At 37.7% G+C, this 17,213-nt stretch overlaps 1 protein-coding gene across 11 annotated transcripts in view; it reads right to left on the bottom strand.

Moving 5' to 3' along the window:
* Positions 1-1,147: 1,147 nt before the first annotated feature.
* hoxb3a (homeobox B3a) overlaps positions 1,148-17,213 on the bottom strand; it is a 34,542-nt gene continuing 18,476 nt past the window's right edge. For 5 of the 11 annotated variants that reach the window (XM_060891940.1, XM_060891939.1, XM_060891938.1 and 2 more), the window contains 3 exons: positions 10,088-10,151; positions 4,045-4,642; positions 1,148-3,440 (listed from right to left, as the gene is read on the bottom strand). In XM_060891940.1, the coding sequence (XP_060747923.1) occupies positions 2,680-3,440; positions 4,045-4,534 (1,251 nt within the window). In that variant the 5' untranslated portion in view covers positions 4,535-4,642; positions 10,088-10,151 and the 3' untranslated portion in view covers positions 1,148-2,679. The other 6 variants (XM_060891945.1, XM_060891941.1, XM_060891946.1 and 3 more) reach the window with 6 other exon arrangements.

Raw genomic sequence — 17,213 nt, 5'->3', positions numbered from 1 at the left:
GGGGTATACAAAGCACGCTGTGGTTAGTGAATATAAAGAGCGGGTCAGTTCAAGAGGTCCAACACCAGAATGGAATTTACAGGAGATTATATCGACGTGTCTTTTATTTTTTAAAACAAAAAAGGGATCTAATTTGGGAATACCATTGCATATGTGCTTTTTTCCCCAAAGGGTAATTTGGTCTGTGGTTTTAAAGGTTGCCATTTCAGTGTCTATCTATCTATCTATCTATCTATCTATCTATCTATCTATCTATCTATCTATCTATCTATCTATCTATCTATCTGTCTGTCTGTCTGTCTGTCTGTCTGTCTGTCTGCATTGTTTGGTCGTATTTAGCTGGATGTTTTTGTTTTCATCTAACTACATTTAATCAAGAGATTTTAACTGTTGAACCGTTAACTTTTAAAGCTTTTAATGTTTAACTTTTAACTTTTATAAACCGTCGATAGCCACTGAAAGTTATTTAATACAGGGACATAAAGAGCAGTGTGTATGCTTTATTGCAAGGTATACATTTATTCGACCAGCCTATAGGCTAGACAGTTTGGTGCGATTGTTATATTTATCTCATTTTAATTTTAGTGAATCCATTTTAGACTGACCTTATTGTCATGCATAGCAACTTTTCTTGTTTTAATATTGATCAAGTAAAAACAATGTTTCACCATGTGTAAATTCTGACTTAATTTAATTCTGACTCTGTTCAATAAACAAAATTATTAAATTCAGTTTTCATACTCTTTTGTTCAGCTCTTGACTTTTATGTACTTTGTGATTCACATAGAAACTTGTTTCTTTTAAACTCATAAAATAAACCGAGTCTAAGGACTGGGTTGACCTTTGCTCACGTGACAAGACACTGATTACTTTTTAGAAGCCACGATGAGACAGACACACCTTTGTGTGTGTGTGTGTGTGTGTGTGTGTGTGTGTGTGTGTGTGTGAGAGAGAGAGAGAGAGAGAGAGAGAGAGAGAGTTTGTGAGTGTGTGTGTGCGTGCGTGTGCGTGTGCGTGTGCGTGTGCGTGTGTATGTGTGTGTGCCTGCGTGTCTGCCTGTCTGTCTGTGTATGTGTGTGTTTGTAAGTAGTTTCAGAGGGGATGGGGCACAAATCACTATACTAAAGAAGTGCAGGACTAGAATGAAAATGATTAACATAATATTTTATTAAAGAATTGTTCAACAGCCAACTCTTAACAAGAAAATCAATGTAACTACAAAGAACAAATGAAGGTTTCTTCTTAAAAAAAGGAAAAAAAAAGTTTCGCTATACTGTCTAATTTTCGACTATGCTGGAACGGTTTGATTCCCTTGCCTCGCACCCTGCACACGTCAAGTCGTTTTTGTACAAGGGTAACGTAAACCTAGGTGTCTCTAAAAATACAATAACCAAAATTAGTTACAATGACAAGAACACAATGTCTTTTTCTTATAACAGGTAAATACTAAAAAAGTACACTTTCTCGATATAAATACATGAGGGATAAATAATTAAAAAAAAAGAAAGTATTTAAACTGGCTATAACAAATAAATATATATTTATGAATGTTCGTTTGAACACATACCGAAAGACGCTGATTGAAGGTCTTTCGCTTCAAAATAAGATTTACTTTTTCCTTATCCATCAAAATGTAAACTCTAAGTGCAACAATGATGTCCAGCCGAGGAAGCATTAGGCGTAAACCGAAACGTCTACACCATTGCTTGGGATCTCGGACATGCATTTTGTTCATTTATACCCTGTTTCCACGTAAAGTCAAGACATGAGAAAATGTCTGCCTTTCTCATTAGTGAAGCTAATGTAAGCAAACTCAGTGGAGAGAGAGAGAGAGAGAGAGAGAGAGAGAGAGAGAGAGAGAGAGAGAGAGAGAGAGAGAGAGAGAGAGCAAGGAATTGACGAGAAGGAGGGAGGGGCACAGCCATTTGAGAAAGGTAGAGACGACTATGTATTGACTAAATTCTCAAATGGCCTATCTTTACCCTGTATCAATTTGGTAAGTATTGCCCAATTATAGTCGGTTTACGGCAGGATGCTCTATGCAGCATAGTGCGAAAACAGCATTTAACTTATCAGTCCAAAAAAGTGTACAATGAAGTGTTGTTATACGTAAATTTATTACGTACACGCATTTTAGGCTAATGGTTTTAGGAAGTTGAATTAGAAAAAAATGACAGTTTAGCGAATCTGTTAAACGCAAAGAGGTATGTGGATAAAAGGGAAGTGAACAAAAACAATCCAGTGGTTTCCTAACGCCGGTTTCAAGAGTTTGCTATGCTCCACCCTCAAGCATTTTTTACAGTGAAGAACTCGGCAATAGACTGACAAAATACACACATGCCAACGATGGTGTAAAAGGGAGTCACACATGGTCATACAGAAAAATAATCTATTAAATCGCATACACTATCCACACTTACCCACTACTCATAATTTGTTAAAGTAGGGCTTTCAGAGCTACGCATACATAACTGATTGTAAGATGTCTTCTGAACAAATCAATGTGCTCACAGGTGAACGGAAGGACATCAACACCAACTGCTGTGATTGAAACGGCAAGAAACCACTGGATCATCTTTTTCAACCCCATTGCATCGTCCCCTGGGTTCGCGTTTACTCGTTTGTTTGTTTTCTTCTTCATTGTAAATTGTTTTGTTTTTTGTTTTCCCCCCAAACCTGTTACAGATGCGTCAACTTGGGTGCTTCTTGAATTCTACCCTGAGAAGGATGGTGCGCTGACAGATCTGTATATGTCGGGTGTGTATCGCACGGTCCGTGGTGCTGGTTAGCCGACATCTGTGTGGCACCGTTGTAGTCCATGCTGGCAGACTGGTGGTGTGGCAGGTGATTGAGGCTGTACATAGAGGGCCCAGTGGCCGGCATGGCATCCACATAGTTCCCTCCTACGTACACGGGGCTACCCTGCATGTTAGGGGTCCCATAGTTACCACTGTTACCTTGTAACCCATGTGGGTCATAATCTGGTCCTGTGTTGCCATACTTCTGTTGCGAGGGACAACCTTTCATTGAATTTTGATAGGATGATGTCATGGCATATGCGTTTTGATGAGACTTGTTGAAAGATGGCGGCGACGGCGCGTCATAGCTGCCCATTGAGTGCATGGAGTTCATAAAACCGGCTGAGGACTGCATTGGCAGAGGTGGACTTCCGGTTGGGGATGGCCCCCCTGAAGAAGAGCCCATGCCTTTCGACTTTTGATCCTTCTTGTACTTCATGCGTCGGTTTTGAAACCAGATCTTGATCTGCCTTTCGCTAAGGTTGAGAAGATTTGCCATCTCTACGCGTCGAGGCCGACAAAGGTACCGATTGAAATGGAACTCCTTCTCAAGTTCCACAAGCTGTGCGCTCGTGTAGGCTGTGCGCGCTCTCTTAGAAGCCGCGGAACCCGGAGGGCTTTTCTCGCCGCCACTGCTCTCCGCTGGGTTGGGAATGAAATAAAACATAATTACTACAAGCGGCAATTGAATGCATCGTTCCCCTTAATAAAACAGGGCACGAAAAAATTTACCCCTTGATACTGGTTGTCAACACTTCATAACTGGCATTTATTAATAGATGCGTGTCCTAACACTGACCGGGTATATGTAAATTGTATTATGACCAAAAGCCCACGGCCAGTCGTACCGTGCGGTAAGCTAGATCATATTTGGTGATTGTTGTAAAGGGCGCTAGCTTGCCTTAAAGATATTTCAATAACATTCGCATGTACTGGTCCAAAATACATTTTCTGTAATCTGTACACTACGGGGCCCGAGAAACAACCCTAATAATTATCCATATTTTAACATTAATATTAACATTATTATTTCCGACTATATAATTATTTTCACATTTATATAGCAGAACAGTTCCGTAATTATTTCTATTTTATTGCCTCTTCTCAGTCCTTAACCCCTCCCCCATGATAATGCTACTTTAACATAACACCTATATGCTGGTCAACATCTGTCCCAGGCGAGAAGAGCAGGTGGGGTTGGAAAGAGAGTAATCATTAAACTGTAAGGAGCGGTTGGCACACACACCATTAGCTGAGCTTGCACTGGGGGAGCTGTTTTTTTGCTTGGTGTTCTGACGTGACTCTTTCATCCAGGGGAATATCTGCTTGGTGATGGTTGGGTTCTGGGCTAGTGTGGATGACTTGGTGGATGATTTGGTGGTACCTCCGCCGCCAGTCCCACCACTGCCGCTACCACCCGGCTGCTGGGGTGCACTAGATCCAGTTGGGTTCACAGGATTTTGAGGAGGAGAAACCTGGGGAGGTTGGTGGTGTTCAGATGGTAGACTGGGACGCATACAGCTGCCATTGAGCTCTTTCGTCTTGGCGTGCTGTGACTGTGTGGGCGCGCTAGTGCCTAGCGACTGCAGTGAGCAGGCAGACCTCTGGTAATCGCCATCGAGGTGTGCCGAGCTCGGGAAAGCCGCTGGCTGGGCCTCATAACTGAAGCCATTTGCCCCCTGATACGAATAACCTCCGAATAGTGTCGAGTTGTCGTAGTAGGTGGTTTTCTGCATTTCCAAAATTCGCGTTACCGGCTACCAGGGTCCTGACGACCTTCTGGAAGAACATTGGCACCCGATGTCACGTGACGGTCTTTTTCCAACGGCCTCTTGGAAGCTGACCTGAAAGGTTATAAGAGGCACATAATAAGAGGGGCGCAAGGTAAATCCATCTTACCGTGCTGAAAAGCGCCGTGACATGAATAGAGCGTTCTCACAATGCGGCTTGCAGATGCTACTTGGAGCAACGTTGGACTGCAATTTTCCCGTGTTTTACTTTTACACACTCTTATCAATAAGAAAACAAATGTTCAGATTTTTGGAATTATTCCTTTTGTTTTTGTTTTCTCGAACAATTTTCTGAACAAACAGTTAAATGACTTAAACTTTATCTAATAAAATATATTTTAATGTGAAATATTTCATAGATGAGTGTGAAAACATTTTCAATAAATAAAAAATGTTATATTGCTGCTAATAAAATGTATATATTTTTTGTTTTCATAAATAAAGTTCGCATAAACATTACTCTACAATTTATTTCTAAATGTCTGCAGATATATTTTGTTTTTGACTAGTTAATAAAATTATCATTTAATTTGCTATTTTGTTTATTATTAAAAATGTTTTTAGTTACTCTTTTTAATTACTCATTTAAGTAATCACAAATGTAATATACTACTACTACTACTACTACTACTACTACTAATAATAATAATAATAATAATAATAATAATAATAATAATAATAATAATAATAATAATAATAATAATAATGCAGTTGACCTGGTACTTAATTTTGTTTTGTTTTGTTTTGTTTTGTTTTGTTTTGTTTTGTTTTGTTTTGTTTTGTTTTGTTTTGTTTTGTTTTGTTTTGTTTTAAGGTAAGCCAAGGTTTAACAAAACAAAAGTGTTTCTTCTTTCTAGAAAAGCATACATTCTCTTAAAAGATCTGGGCTCTACAAAATGTTTAGCGGGCTATACAAATCAATGAATATGTCTCATGCATAGAGGCCTTTTCCAGAGGGCTTTCTCGAGTTACACACAAATGTATTTGGTCAACATTAAAACCCTGAAAAACCAGCATTGTGAAGGAGTGGAGTCCTAAAACGTGGCGTGGAAAGACATCCCCGGAAGCCCTCTCTAAATATGATTCATGATCCTGGCTGAACCAAAATAGACTAATCTAATCCCGGAAATGGTCAAAAGACCTCCTCTCCTGGTTTTGGGTGGTTGAAAGGACAAAGCGAGTTACAAGCCTCTGATATTCATTTAAAGTTACTGGTTAATAATCATAAAATATGGGAAAAATCTGACTCTTCTGTTGTCCAGTAATTTACATATTTTATGATAACACCAATACATGTAATGTCAGCGTCTCATTGCTTAAAATGTAAACAAATCCATTAATATCATTAACAACACTCACTTAGTTTTATAGTCAATTATTGACTGTCAGTATTATAAATGACATGACTTCTGTAACGTTTTCAAAAGACTAAACTATAGTGTGTGGTTGCTCTAAATTTATAGCAATCATAAATCCTTATTTTATATTAGCTAATTGTGGAAGATAGCTATCGGTATTTTATACTGTTATTTTATACAGAACACGAATTGTTAAAATTTAGTGCACTTTGAAATAATATTGGAAATATGTATTAAAGACGTTCTCTATCATTTGTAGAGTATCCTATTATTAAGCTATTTAATTGAATACAATACTTTTTTTAATTGAAAAAAAAAACTTAGCAGGACAATGGGGCTTATTGAAAACAAAAAACCATAAGAACATGCAGCTGTGGCTGTCTGTGAAACGAATTAAAGTAACCAAAGTGTAATTGCGTACATTTTTAATGTTGAAATGTTATATATAAGACGAGGCAAATTTTGTATGTGTCTGTTTATATAACTGAGAAACTGAACTACAGCTTTTGGACATCAACTCTCAACACGTCACAAATGTTGCTCATTCATCTTCAATGAGGACGGACGGAATCCATGGAATTGTTCAGGGAAGAGAGAGACAGGGAGAGGGAGGGGGGAAAAGTACCGGGCCTGTAGATATCAAATCATATCGTAGTCCCATTTAATGGAACACGTAATGTCCTGGCCGTCTTGTTACGGTAACACAATAACCAACTTTTCTCTAGATTCAACCTTAACACGATTATGGAGTCAAGAGAGGATGTGGTTGGAAGAAAGGGGCTAACCCGTGAAACGTCAACAAAACAACAGGGGAGAACATCGCTTGGGCGCCCCTTAGCTATCGGACACGGAAATTTCTATACATAGTAAATCGAAATAATACAATAACAGAACGATATTTCTTTGTATGTAAACGAGGAAGAGTATAATACAGAGCCTAAATATAATTTACTCAGGGCATCTACTAGTGCAGAAAGGGGTCGGGACAAGCGATTTCTATACCAAATAAAACAACAGCACATTGCCATTCGAGACCGCTGAGAAAATCTCAGAAATTGGCGATACTTTTCCATTGTCGCTTATCTATACAACGTTTAATCGCACATAGCATATTTCTTCCATAATGCATTGAAATCAAACACGTACATTTGCACCAAATGCAATGGGTCATTTTGCAATCGGGAGTGATTCGGTTATACTGGACAAAATGTGAGAGTGGAAATATGAATATGTTATGCTATGAAACGATCTAGAGGGGTAAAAAAAAGAGGACCCGCTGCCTGGAAGCTTAAAGCGTTGTGAACTCTTCTTGAACCGCGTTTGCAGTCGTATGGTCATAAATCACTAGGACACACATACCGCCATTCACAAACTGATAGCCTATTTCAAACCATCTTACCTTAGCCTCTGACGAGCGACGTTCGAGCAGGCACCATGTTTTTTCACATTCGGTCAGTCTGCAATCAAAGAAAAAAATGCCGAAAGCTCGTCCTCGTTTAGATATTTCAGCCACTGAGCGAGTGTCATACGGCGGGTATGGCGAGCACGGCTGGCCCGCGCCACAGTGCGGGCGCTCCTGGTTTAATCCCTTCGCTGGTTTAAGGGGGAAGACGGTTTAAGCATGAAAGATCTGAGGTATGCGAGGAAAACGGCAAATGGACAGGCAGCGCTGCTCCTGGCCGCCCTGTCGACTGGTACGCCCTGCTCGCTGATAACAATGGCCTCAGATTTCGCTTCCTTTACCCTCTCTCCTCTCAGTCACCGTGCAATCCCGAACATCATAATCCGAAAGGGGCTCTCGACTCCCCGTCGCCACATTTTCCCTTTGACTTTCGGGTGCTGGCATTTGTAAGTGTTATTTTCGCCCTTTACTCCCCATTTGGTGGGTTATTGTATTGTCATCACAGGCCTCTACGGCTGTTTGAAAATAACGGGGGTGGCTTTGAATGTGCCAGGCGCGAGCGTTAATCCCCATCAAACAGCGTCACCACTGAAAAATTATGCTAATTGCAGGCGAGTAGGACAGGAGGACCTACAAGCGGAAATCCACCTCTTTTCATCCCACTTCTCACTAGTTGTAGTGTCAGACTATGCTCATGTGTTGTTAGGTAATATAAAAAAGACATGAGAAAAAGTAATTTGTTCCCCTTACTAAATCCATCGGTGCAATGATAAATGACAAGAAGAAGTTTTTTTTAGTGTTGGTCTTATGTTAGATTTAGACAGAAACTGAATACTGACTGCGTTGTACTATATATTATCCAACACAATCTACTTGTGCAACTTATGCGCAAAATATGAACACAGGTTGGGAGGGGTTCGGAGAACAAGAAAACAGACAACAGGCAGACTTGTAAGCGAGGGAGGAGTGTGAAAACAAAGCATCAATATAGATGCTAGATTTTTTTTCCAACAAACGAGCCATGGTCACATAATTTTAACTCGGATAAGGAGCACACGTTAAAAAACGCACCAGTCCTCCTTGACTCCTTTTTTATACCATAAGCAACATTCTTTTAGTCAATCAACAGGGAGAAATGGCAAAAATAAAAAGGCAAAAATAGCGACAAGTCGGAGAGCAAAATGGAAAACAGTGTAGTTTAAAATCTCTCTCTCTCTCTCTCTCTCTCTCTCTCTCTCTCTCTCTCTCTCTCTCTCTCTCTCTCTATTTTTTTTTGTATTATTCCGGACACCCCCATGGCTAAGATTTATGACTTCTACCACTCGCCGACAGCTGTAAACAGTCAATTGTTAAAAGGTGATTTGCAAATAGGTACTTCAATAGAGAACATCAGCAACGATGTGGGAGGAAGGCAGGAGGCAAAAATGTAGGTGTCTGCAACTCTTTTCGTTAACGGCATTGTTCCCAACTTTGCAACTACCACTAAATGTGTGACAGGGATTCACTCAGAAGATTAGTAATTAACTAATACGTGGGCTGAAGATACGAAAGAAAACGTTGTTTTCTAATAATACTATTATCTAAATAAGAAACGTAATATATTGCAATAATCCTGAGTATTATGTGTATTTTTCAGGCTAGCCGTTTTTCCTAGTTTTGCTATATATATATATATATATATATATATATATATATATATATATATATATATATATATATATATATATCGTAGTGTCTAATTGCATAACAAAAAAAAAATTATAATCAACGTCTTAGCTAAACAAGCCGAAAAAGCATATTCCAAAATTTACGAAAATCTTAAGCCACTTTTTTCAGTTTATATTTTAAATGCATTTCTTGTACAATTAAATATTATTCACATCTGAAACAACTGAAGTTTAGATAACGAAATACTTCAGTAAACTTGTAAATCTTCATTTATATATATATATATAGACTATGGTATTGTAAATTGCATAGTGATTGGAAGCCCTACGTAACGGAAAAATAATTACTGAAATTTGTTTGATATTGTTGTCTTTGTATGTTTATTTACACATTAAAACCAGGCCAAGAATGTTATTATAGCGTGGAGTGACTGTGGCAAGTCTTGATTATTCACCTTTTGCTGCACGACTATTTACTTTTTAAATAGTCAAAGTCTAAAGAGATATAACTCTATAATTGCAGTTTTAAGTGTTTATTGTAGATTTTTTCAAAACCTTTTGAGTATCAATGTAATGCAATAAGCAATATACACTAACATTCCATACCAGAAAAGTAAATGTCTTTGGCCATATGGTCATTGCAACAGCACTAAGGACATGCACACAAAGGATTTACATTGATTAATCGTTCTATACAGATCATAAAGATTGAGGAGATTTATTAACAACTTCATTATGAATGCCTCCATTTAATATCGTAGACAGCTTTAGTGTATATTGTAAAGGTCGTATACAATATTTAAATAACAAACCTCTTTTTGCCTTTATTGGAATTTAAAATTTAGATGAAAAACACAAAAAAATTAAAAACGATCATAATTCTTGTTTACTTCGCAGTCAGCATTATTTCAAATCGGTATTTGTTATGTGTTATAAAATTCAAATCGATAATTCTCATAATATACTATCAATGCAATGGCTCGAGAATAAGAGGGAATGTGTTTCGTCAAGCATGTAATCTGAAAGATATGAATTACGGTCACATGTTTCAGTTAAAAAATGGATCACTTACCGAGATAACGTCTTTTACGTCTAGATTTTATGCAAGGATACAGCTTCCAGATAACTCGCAGGTACTAAAGGTAGACACAAAAACACAAAAGATGCAATCAAAACGTTCGCAATTTGTTTTAAAAAACCGTACTTACACAGATATTTGAAGCAATGTGAGATCAATTTGACCACGTTTACCCTACTGTTAAGTTCAAATTATGTGTAGGTACATTTTGAGGAGATCGCAGACTAAACATACAATCCTTGCAACAGCAAAGAAACCGATTTTTAATATTTATAACTGCATTATTATTTATGTTATTAATTTCGTTTCAAAGCTTGCCCATAATCATGGAAACAAATGTCTAGAAACAGAATTAGATGTACAAAAGAAGCAGTATTAATATAAGGAGAATGCATTTACTACAAATTACATATGCATATTTGCTTAAAAAATCTAAACCAAATATGCTGGATCATTACAAAACGTCAACAACAGCAGCAATAGAAATATTAATACTACTAATACTACTATGATAAGTACCAATAATAATAATAATAATAATAATAATAATAATAATAATAATAATAATAATAATAATAATAATGCAACTAAACAAAATATATTTACTAAACATCAAGCGTTTATCGGCGACCATAAAACATGAGTCCCACCATTCTGGTCAAAAATCCTCCCTTTAAACAGTTTCTAATCCAAACGACAGCCTTAGAGAATCGAAAATGGATAGACATTAGGCAAGGGCCTAAGTAGAAATGGAATGAAATGGCCTTGCTTGTCTGCATAGTAGCGCTTATTAAAAGTGGAATAAAAACGTTGGACGCTCCCGTTCGCCGGCTCCTGACAGCTACCCCAAACACATAAATCAAAACGAGGATTCCCCGACCTCCCCGACTCTGCGGCCTATAGCGCTATAAAGTTATTTATTGCATCCCCGCACTCACGCACGCCGTTGGCTCGCGTCCATCCCCGGCGCCCTTTCAAACACTAAACGGGCAGTTTTGGGTGGTTTTTGTCCCCGCTAACACGCCAACAACTCGCAGTCTTGCTGGACTAACCTAAAGTTACCTAGAAAGTGAAGGGTGATCCTTCCCCCGCAAGCACGAACGCTGCTGCGCTCAGAACAAAGGGAGGAGGCAGCTTCCAGCCAGAAGAGCTGATGAGCCAATTTTTAGAGGGGGAATTGGCCAGGAAAGAAGCAAGACATCAACGATATTTTACTCAAAACAGAACCACACTTAAATCTACAGAGTGAAAGCCTCCAGAAGGTTTCGATTATTGTGAAAGGTATCGAAAAAACGGACGGTAACAACTGCTGGGCTTGCCTCGGTTCATTCCTGCAGGCTTTGCAACAAAGGACTCCTGCATAATTTATCAAAATGCATATTAAGTGGATGCCCGGGCTTTTGGGAGCTGAGGTCTCTTTACCAGACAGAGATTTTTCAATAAAACCAATGCTTTGCTCAAATCCCATATTACAGGCATAGCACACTCTCAGAGCAGCTAACATAGTAAACATTTCCACGTCCAACTTTATTGGCAATCTCTCTCTCTCTCTCTCTCTCTCTCTCTCTCTCTCTCTCTCTCTCTCTCTCTCTCTCTCTCTCTCTCTCTCTTTCTCATTGATATGATATCATGTTAGCTTACCCAGTCTTGCCTACAATGCACTTAAATATAGAGCAAATCTGAAAAAATATATATAAGCTATACACTCTAGAGTTCATTTGCCTAATTCGTTTAACCAAATGTGACAACTTTGGTTTAAGAGGAAAATGCTCGTTATATATCTTCTTTTTTTTTGGATTCTGACGAATGGCATGTAGCTTTCAACAGTCCAAACTTGTAATCGTCCAATCTTAAACCTTAATGGAGGTTTCGGCAAGTGCTGGGTGAGTGAATGAGCAGTGGGCTTGGTTTCTGACACCCACGTATATAGCCTCTATATAGTATACATGCTCGAATTATAATTAACTCTCATTCGAGCACTGACCTCCCCAAAAGGCTCAGTTCGATACCCCCTGGAACTTCAAGAAACGTAAGATATAACCATGAGTATTCGTTACATCTGAAACGGGGATTAAAATACCTGTGTTAGTCTATATAGCATACTTTATTGCAAAAGAAAACTCACGTTCTCGAATTACATAAACGACATTTTTATGTTCCAAGTATATATGTTATATGTTTATCTTACGAATATAATTAGTATAGAGATGGCCTATGATAACCTCGTTTTCAAGTGATTTACTTAGTTTGCGCTACCACTAAAATCCATGGCTTTTGTGGATGAAGTTAATTTTTAAAGACCCACTTGGCTTAGCATGGGTAATATTTAACTTGGTCTCAATAGAAAAGCACAAAGAGGACGATTGGAGGAATCTGGGTCAACGGAGTCTCATGGCCTCTGGGCTTGAAAAGTGCCAGTTCCACGAAATATGACAAACGAGGGGAGGCCTCGACTTCATGTGTTAGTTGTCGTATTGACAACTCGCCTTTCTACAATACAATCTTGGAATATACTTTTTTTTATTTATTTATAACGATATACATACTGTATTATCGTTATGTATTTGAATAAAAATGCAAATCATAGGTTTTGAAATAAAAGTTTGTGCGTTTATTGTGTTGCCAATGCCAAGTACAAATATATGACAGTAAAGAACATGACAGATATTTCACTCTAGATGGCCTAACATTTACTCTGATTCTGATGCTCTGTCAGTGATTTATGAAAAAATCAATTAAATCATATGTACATACATTTTTGTGGTTAGTGCTGAACACCTTATTTACAAAACCTAAACCGTAGGATCTCGCTAACTACTGTGATTAACACAACAATGCATGGTAATTGGATATCTCAAAATGTTTAGCATGTTCCCCTTTATTAACAGACATAAAGATTAGAAAATCAATCAAAATTTAAGATGAATGTATGTATACGAGGTATACGACTTTGAACTGTAAGAAATTTGGTGTTTTTACCCAATTAACATGATTAGTACTATATAAATTACTAACTAATCTAAAATTGCGTGCATACAATTCCTTGAATTTAGCTATACGAAGGAGCAACATGTGGCCGGAAATTCGAGAGATACTGCCGTATTTTTTTTTCTAGAAATAATGGCACGACATTATGGACAACTGTAAAAGCATGAACACAGCCTAAAAATCCTATTAATAAACATCTAACGTAAAGACACTCCAAAAAGCATAAAGTTTTGTTTGTTCATAAAGCCTACTTTCACATACCTAAGGTGTGGGATAACTAAAAGGAGACCTTAAGTTTCAATACAGGCATCCACCTAGAGGCCACATTTAAATTATTAGCGCCAGTTTACTTAACTTTTAGGGGCTTCAGTAATTTCACACGTAATCCTAATTTAAAAAGAGAATATTTCGTTATAATAAGTTGTGCATTTTGGGATCCTTTTACCATGAATAAGGGGTGGGGGACTTCAATCTAAACTGGGAGCTGCTTGAGTAAGCAATTCTTTCTTCGAATCATAAATCACTAAAGCATGCCTCTTCTTCGAAACTTTTATAAGGTAGTGTGAAGCCTAGAGAAACGTAATAGAAAGGCTAGTTACAAGACTTTTAGAGCACGGAAAGGCAACCTTAAGCCCTGCTCAGTTACCTATTTGAAGGCATCTCTCGTCAGCTGTTTGAAAACAAAAGGTTTTCGAGCCTGGGCACACCCAGGGATGGCTCCAGCCTGAGACACACAGCGGATAATTAATGACTTGTCGGCAGAGGAGCTCAGGACACTAGGAAGAATTCAGGCATGTGGTGTCAGTTGGAGCTTGTAAACCTTACCTGACTTCCAGCATTCCTTCAGTCTCTTCAACGAAAATGGCCCTGGCTTTGGAATATTTGTTCAAGACTCCCAAGGAACAGATGAACAAGTCACGGAATGTATTTTCCGCAACAGTTTTTGAGGGATTAGAACTGCGCGAACGAAAGCTTAGACTTTTGGTATGCTAGAAGTCATACGTATTATTTTAATATAAATGTTTAAAGCGTACATAAATTCGGCAGTTAGTATAGGGAAAAATCGCTCGTCTCTTGTCATAGACGTTGCCAGAACGCGAAAGATACTTAGACGTCCATAGATGAATGGTCGTTAGTGCACCGTTTTTACTATCTGCAAAATCCGGACTCCCAATTTGGCGTGTGTCTCGTCAGAGTCAGCAGTAACCAGCAGGCGAAAGATTCCACCTATACCGTCTAGCTACCTTTCAGCTTCTCGCTGCCTGCGCGTAGCAGCGTGGATTGACACGGTGAACTAGTGAACCAGTGGACTGACAGAACACACAGGGTGGAGAAGACATCCTCTGCCCAATAGGGAACTTTACGGCTCCTGGGCCAACACATGGGACATATGGTCATTGCAACCTGGGGGCTTCAGCAAGGCGAGCACAATTAGCCTCTTTCTGATAGCTGGTATACTTTCCGACATTCTGATGGAAACCGAGTTCAAACTGCAAGTTAAAGAATTGACTTTTTAAATATGTTCATATTTGGCAAACAGTATGCTTCTTTACTGTGATTTTTTTTACATTTAGCATTTTTACAAATTTTTACCAAATAATATGTTAAAAAGTCGGAAGGTAAGCAAATGCACTTGGCCTTGTTCTATGAATGCGTTGTGTGCTGGGTTGTACTATAGCCAGAGATAAGAGAAAATACACCCACGCTTAAAATCTCTCTCTCTACATCTGCATGTCGCTCTCTCTCTCTCTCTCTCTCTCTCTCTCTCTCTCTCTCTCTCTCTCTCTCTCTCTCTCTCTCTCTCTCTCTCTCTCTCTCTCTCTCTCTCACACACACACACACACACACGCGCGCGCGCGCGCGAATAATTGTACGTGAGATTGGAGACAAAGGGGAAAGCTCACCTATCTCCTTTTTAAAAGCGTGATTATAGCAAGCGTGCTATTTTGACGCCACATAAAAACTGTTCATTCCTAGTGTTTAGTGTTTTCTTAGCTGTCTGACCCCTATCTGGAACGCTTACCGAAAGCCCTCCACATAGGATTTGGATATCTGTTCTTTATTTCTTTACTTCATGTCATTTGCTATGCATTTTAATTGCTATTCTGCGCAGACCTACATGAATTGCCGATGGATTGTTTTATATTGATTAATTTTCAAACGTTTTCAGGAAACATCTGAAAAAGCTCAAATGAATTAAACTTGAAAAGTTTTTATAGTATTGGTTTAACATACTGTTAACAATATGCACGCTCCTTCCAAGCAACAAAAACTCCTATATAAGCGAGCCTATGACCATTACCACTATGCTAAATAAATGCCTGATATATAAACAGAATTAAAATAAAATCTTATTTGTTTCAGTGGACTTGTCTATTTTATTTGCAAAGGATACATCTGTGTATGTGTGTTTGTAAATATTTTTCTTTACATTCATTTTAAAGAAATATGTGGAAAACTTTCAAAATGTAAATAGATACTGAAGTATCTTTGGCGTCTATTCAGTAATATATTTGGGGACTGTTGTTCTTTTATTTTAGACACCTAGCTGGCAACAATTATCTTATAGGCACCTAAAAACAATTATTATATATCGTATTATGGCTCTATTTTTACATCGCAGTTATCACAACCCACAAAATTGCTTTTGGTTTGATAAATTCTAAACTATGAAAAAAAAATTCTGATCCCCAATACTTTGTATATATGCATATACACTTATAATCACAGAGTAGCCAAATGCTTTCGTCTAGGTTTAGGTTTTAACAGTCACAATTCCTATGGCCTTGTTAACCTAATGCTTTTATAAACATTTGAAAAATACAACATCAATGATTCTTTTTTCTTTTACAGTAACAGTTTTTTAAAACAATAGCACATTTAAAAAATATTTAATCATTAAAAATATTGCTGCTACTTATTAAACGTTATTTTCAATCTTTAACCACTCTACTGTTGTTTAGGACATATCAGATACGAGGCATGTGCTTGTAGAGCTCTTGAAAGATGTCCAAAGGGCCCCCATAAGTGTTCTCCAAAATGAGCTTGGAAATTATTTTTGACACATCACCCGGCAACAAGAAATGCTTCCGGTATTATATATTTGAAAGTGTTTACCCCATCAACTGCACTGATTGATATTTTGTATCAGACACATACTCTTCTAATTTTACGAAAACTTCTACAAAAAGGTTTCTACGGTCAACATGAAATGGAGAAACAAACACAGGTTGAAGCACAGGTTCAGGTAAAAGTAATAGAAATGAATGAATAAATGCTTCACTGCTTTTATTATTATAATAATAATTATAGTAGTAGTAGTAGTAGTAGTAGTAATAGTAGTAGTAGTAGTAATAATAATAATAATAATAATAATAATAATAATAATAATAATAATAATAATAATAATAACAATGTTTGCTAATGTATGGTGTACTACAATGGACGTCCTATCCACAAAATCTCCGGATTCACCCTGATCAGTATAGGGTAATTGCTGAAGACAAATGAATAAATGGATTATTATTAAATTTGTTGTTGGACTATTGGTAAGCTAGCAACAGAATATATTTATCATATGTGCAGTATGTTTTACAAGCAAACAAAGTCTGGATTTTACCCATTATTAGGTCATTAATTTTATAGATAATATGAATGATTTTGTTGCAAACCCTGCGCTTCAGTTTCACACGTGAATCGTACAAATATTTCCCTTTTTAACTAAAACGAATACGCGATACATAAGAGATGTTATGGGTAGAGCAAACAAACGTTCTTATTTGTATAGGCTAGCTACTGATCTATTTCTTTCAGCATGATAATCATTGTGGAACACACTATGCTTTTATCTTCTGCTTACTCACACAACGGTTTCTAAAGCACGTCCTAATGTCCTTTTTGCATAGACTAACTGTGGATAAGCGTCCTTATTTTATATATATGGGTGATCTTAAGCTCATCAAGTTCTGTGTCCTGCTTGTTGTTTTTTCCCCTCAATCCGTTACAGGTCACCTGCACTACGTTTCTATCCAAGTACAGTTTTTAATGGTCTTGTGAAAGCCGAGTGAAGACCAAGTGAAGACCCCTGGCTATAAATTTGCAGTCGGTCGCGAGGGCTTTTATGAGTTTTACA

The sequence above is a fragment of the Tachysurus vachellii genome, chromosome 18 (assembly GCF_030014155.1).
Source record: "Tachysurus vachellii isolate PV-2020 chromosome 18, HZAU_Pvac_v1, whole genome shotgun sequence".
Taxonomy (NCBI): Eukaryota; Metazoa; Chordata; class Actinopteri; order Siluriformes; family Bagridae; genus Tachysurus; species Tachysurus vachellii.
Note: the sequence above shows the minus strand (reverse complement) of the source record. Positions and strands in the feature narration are given on the sequence as shown.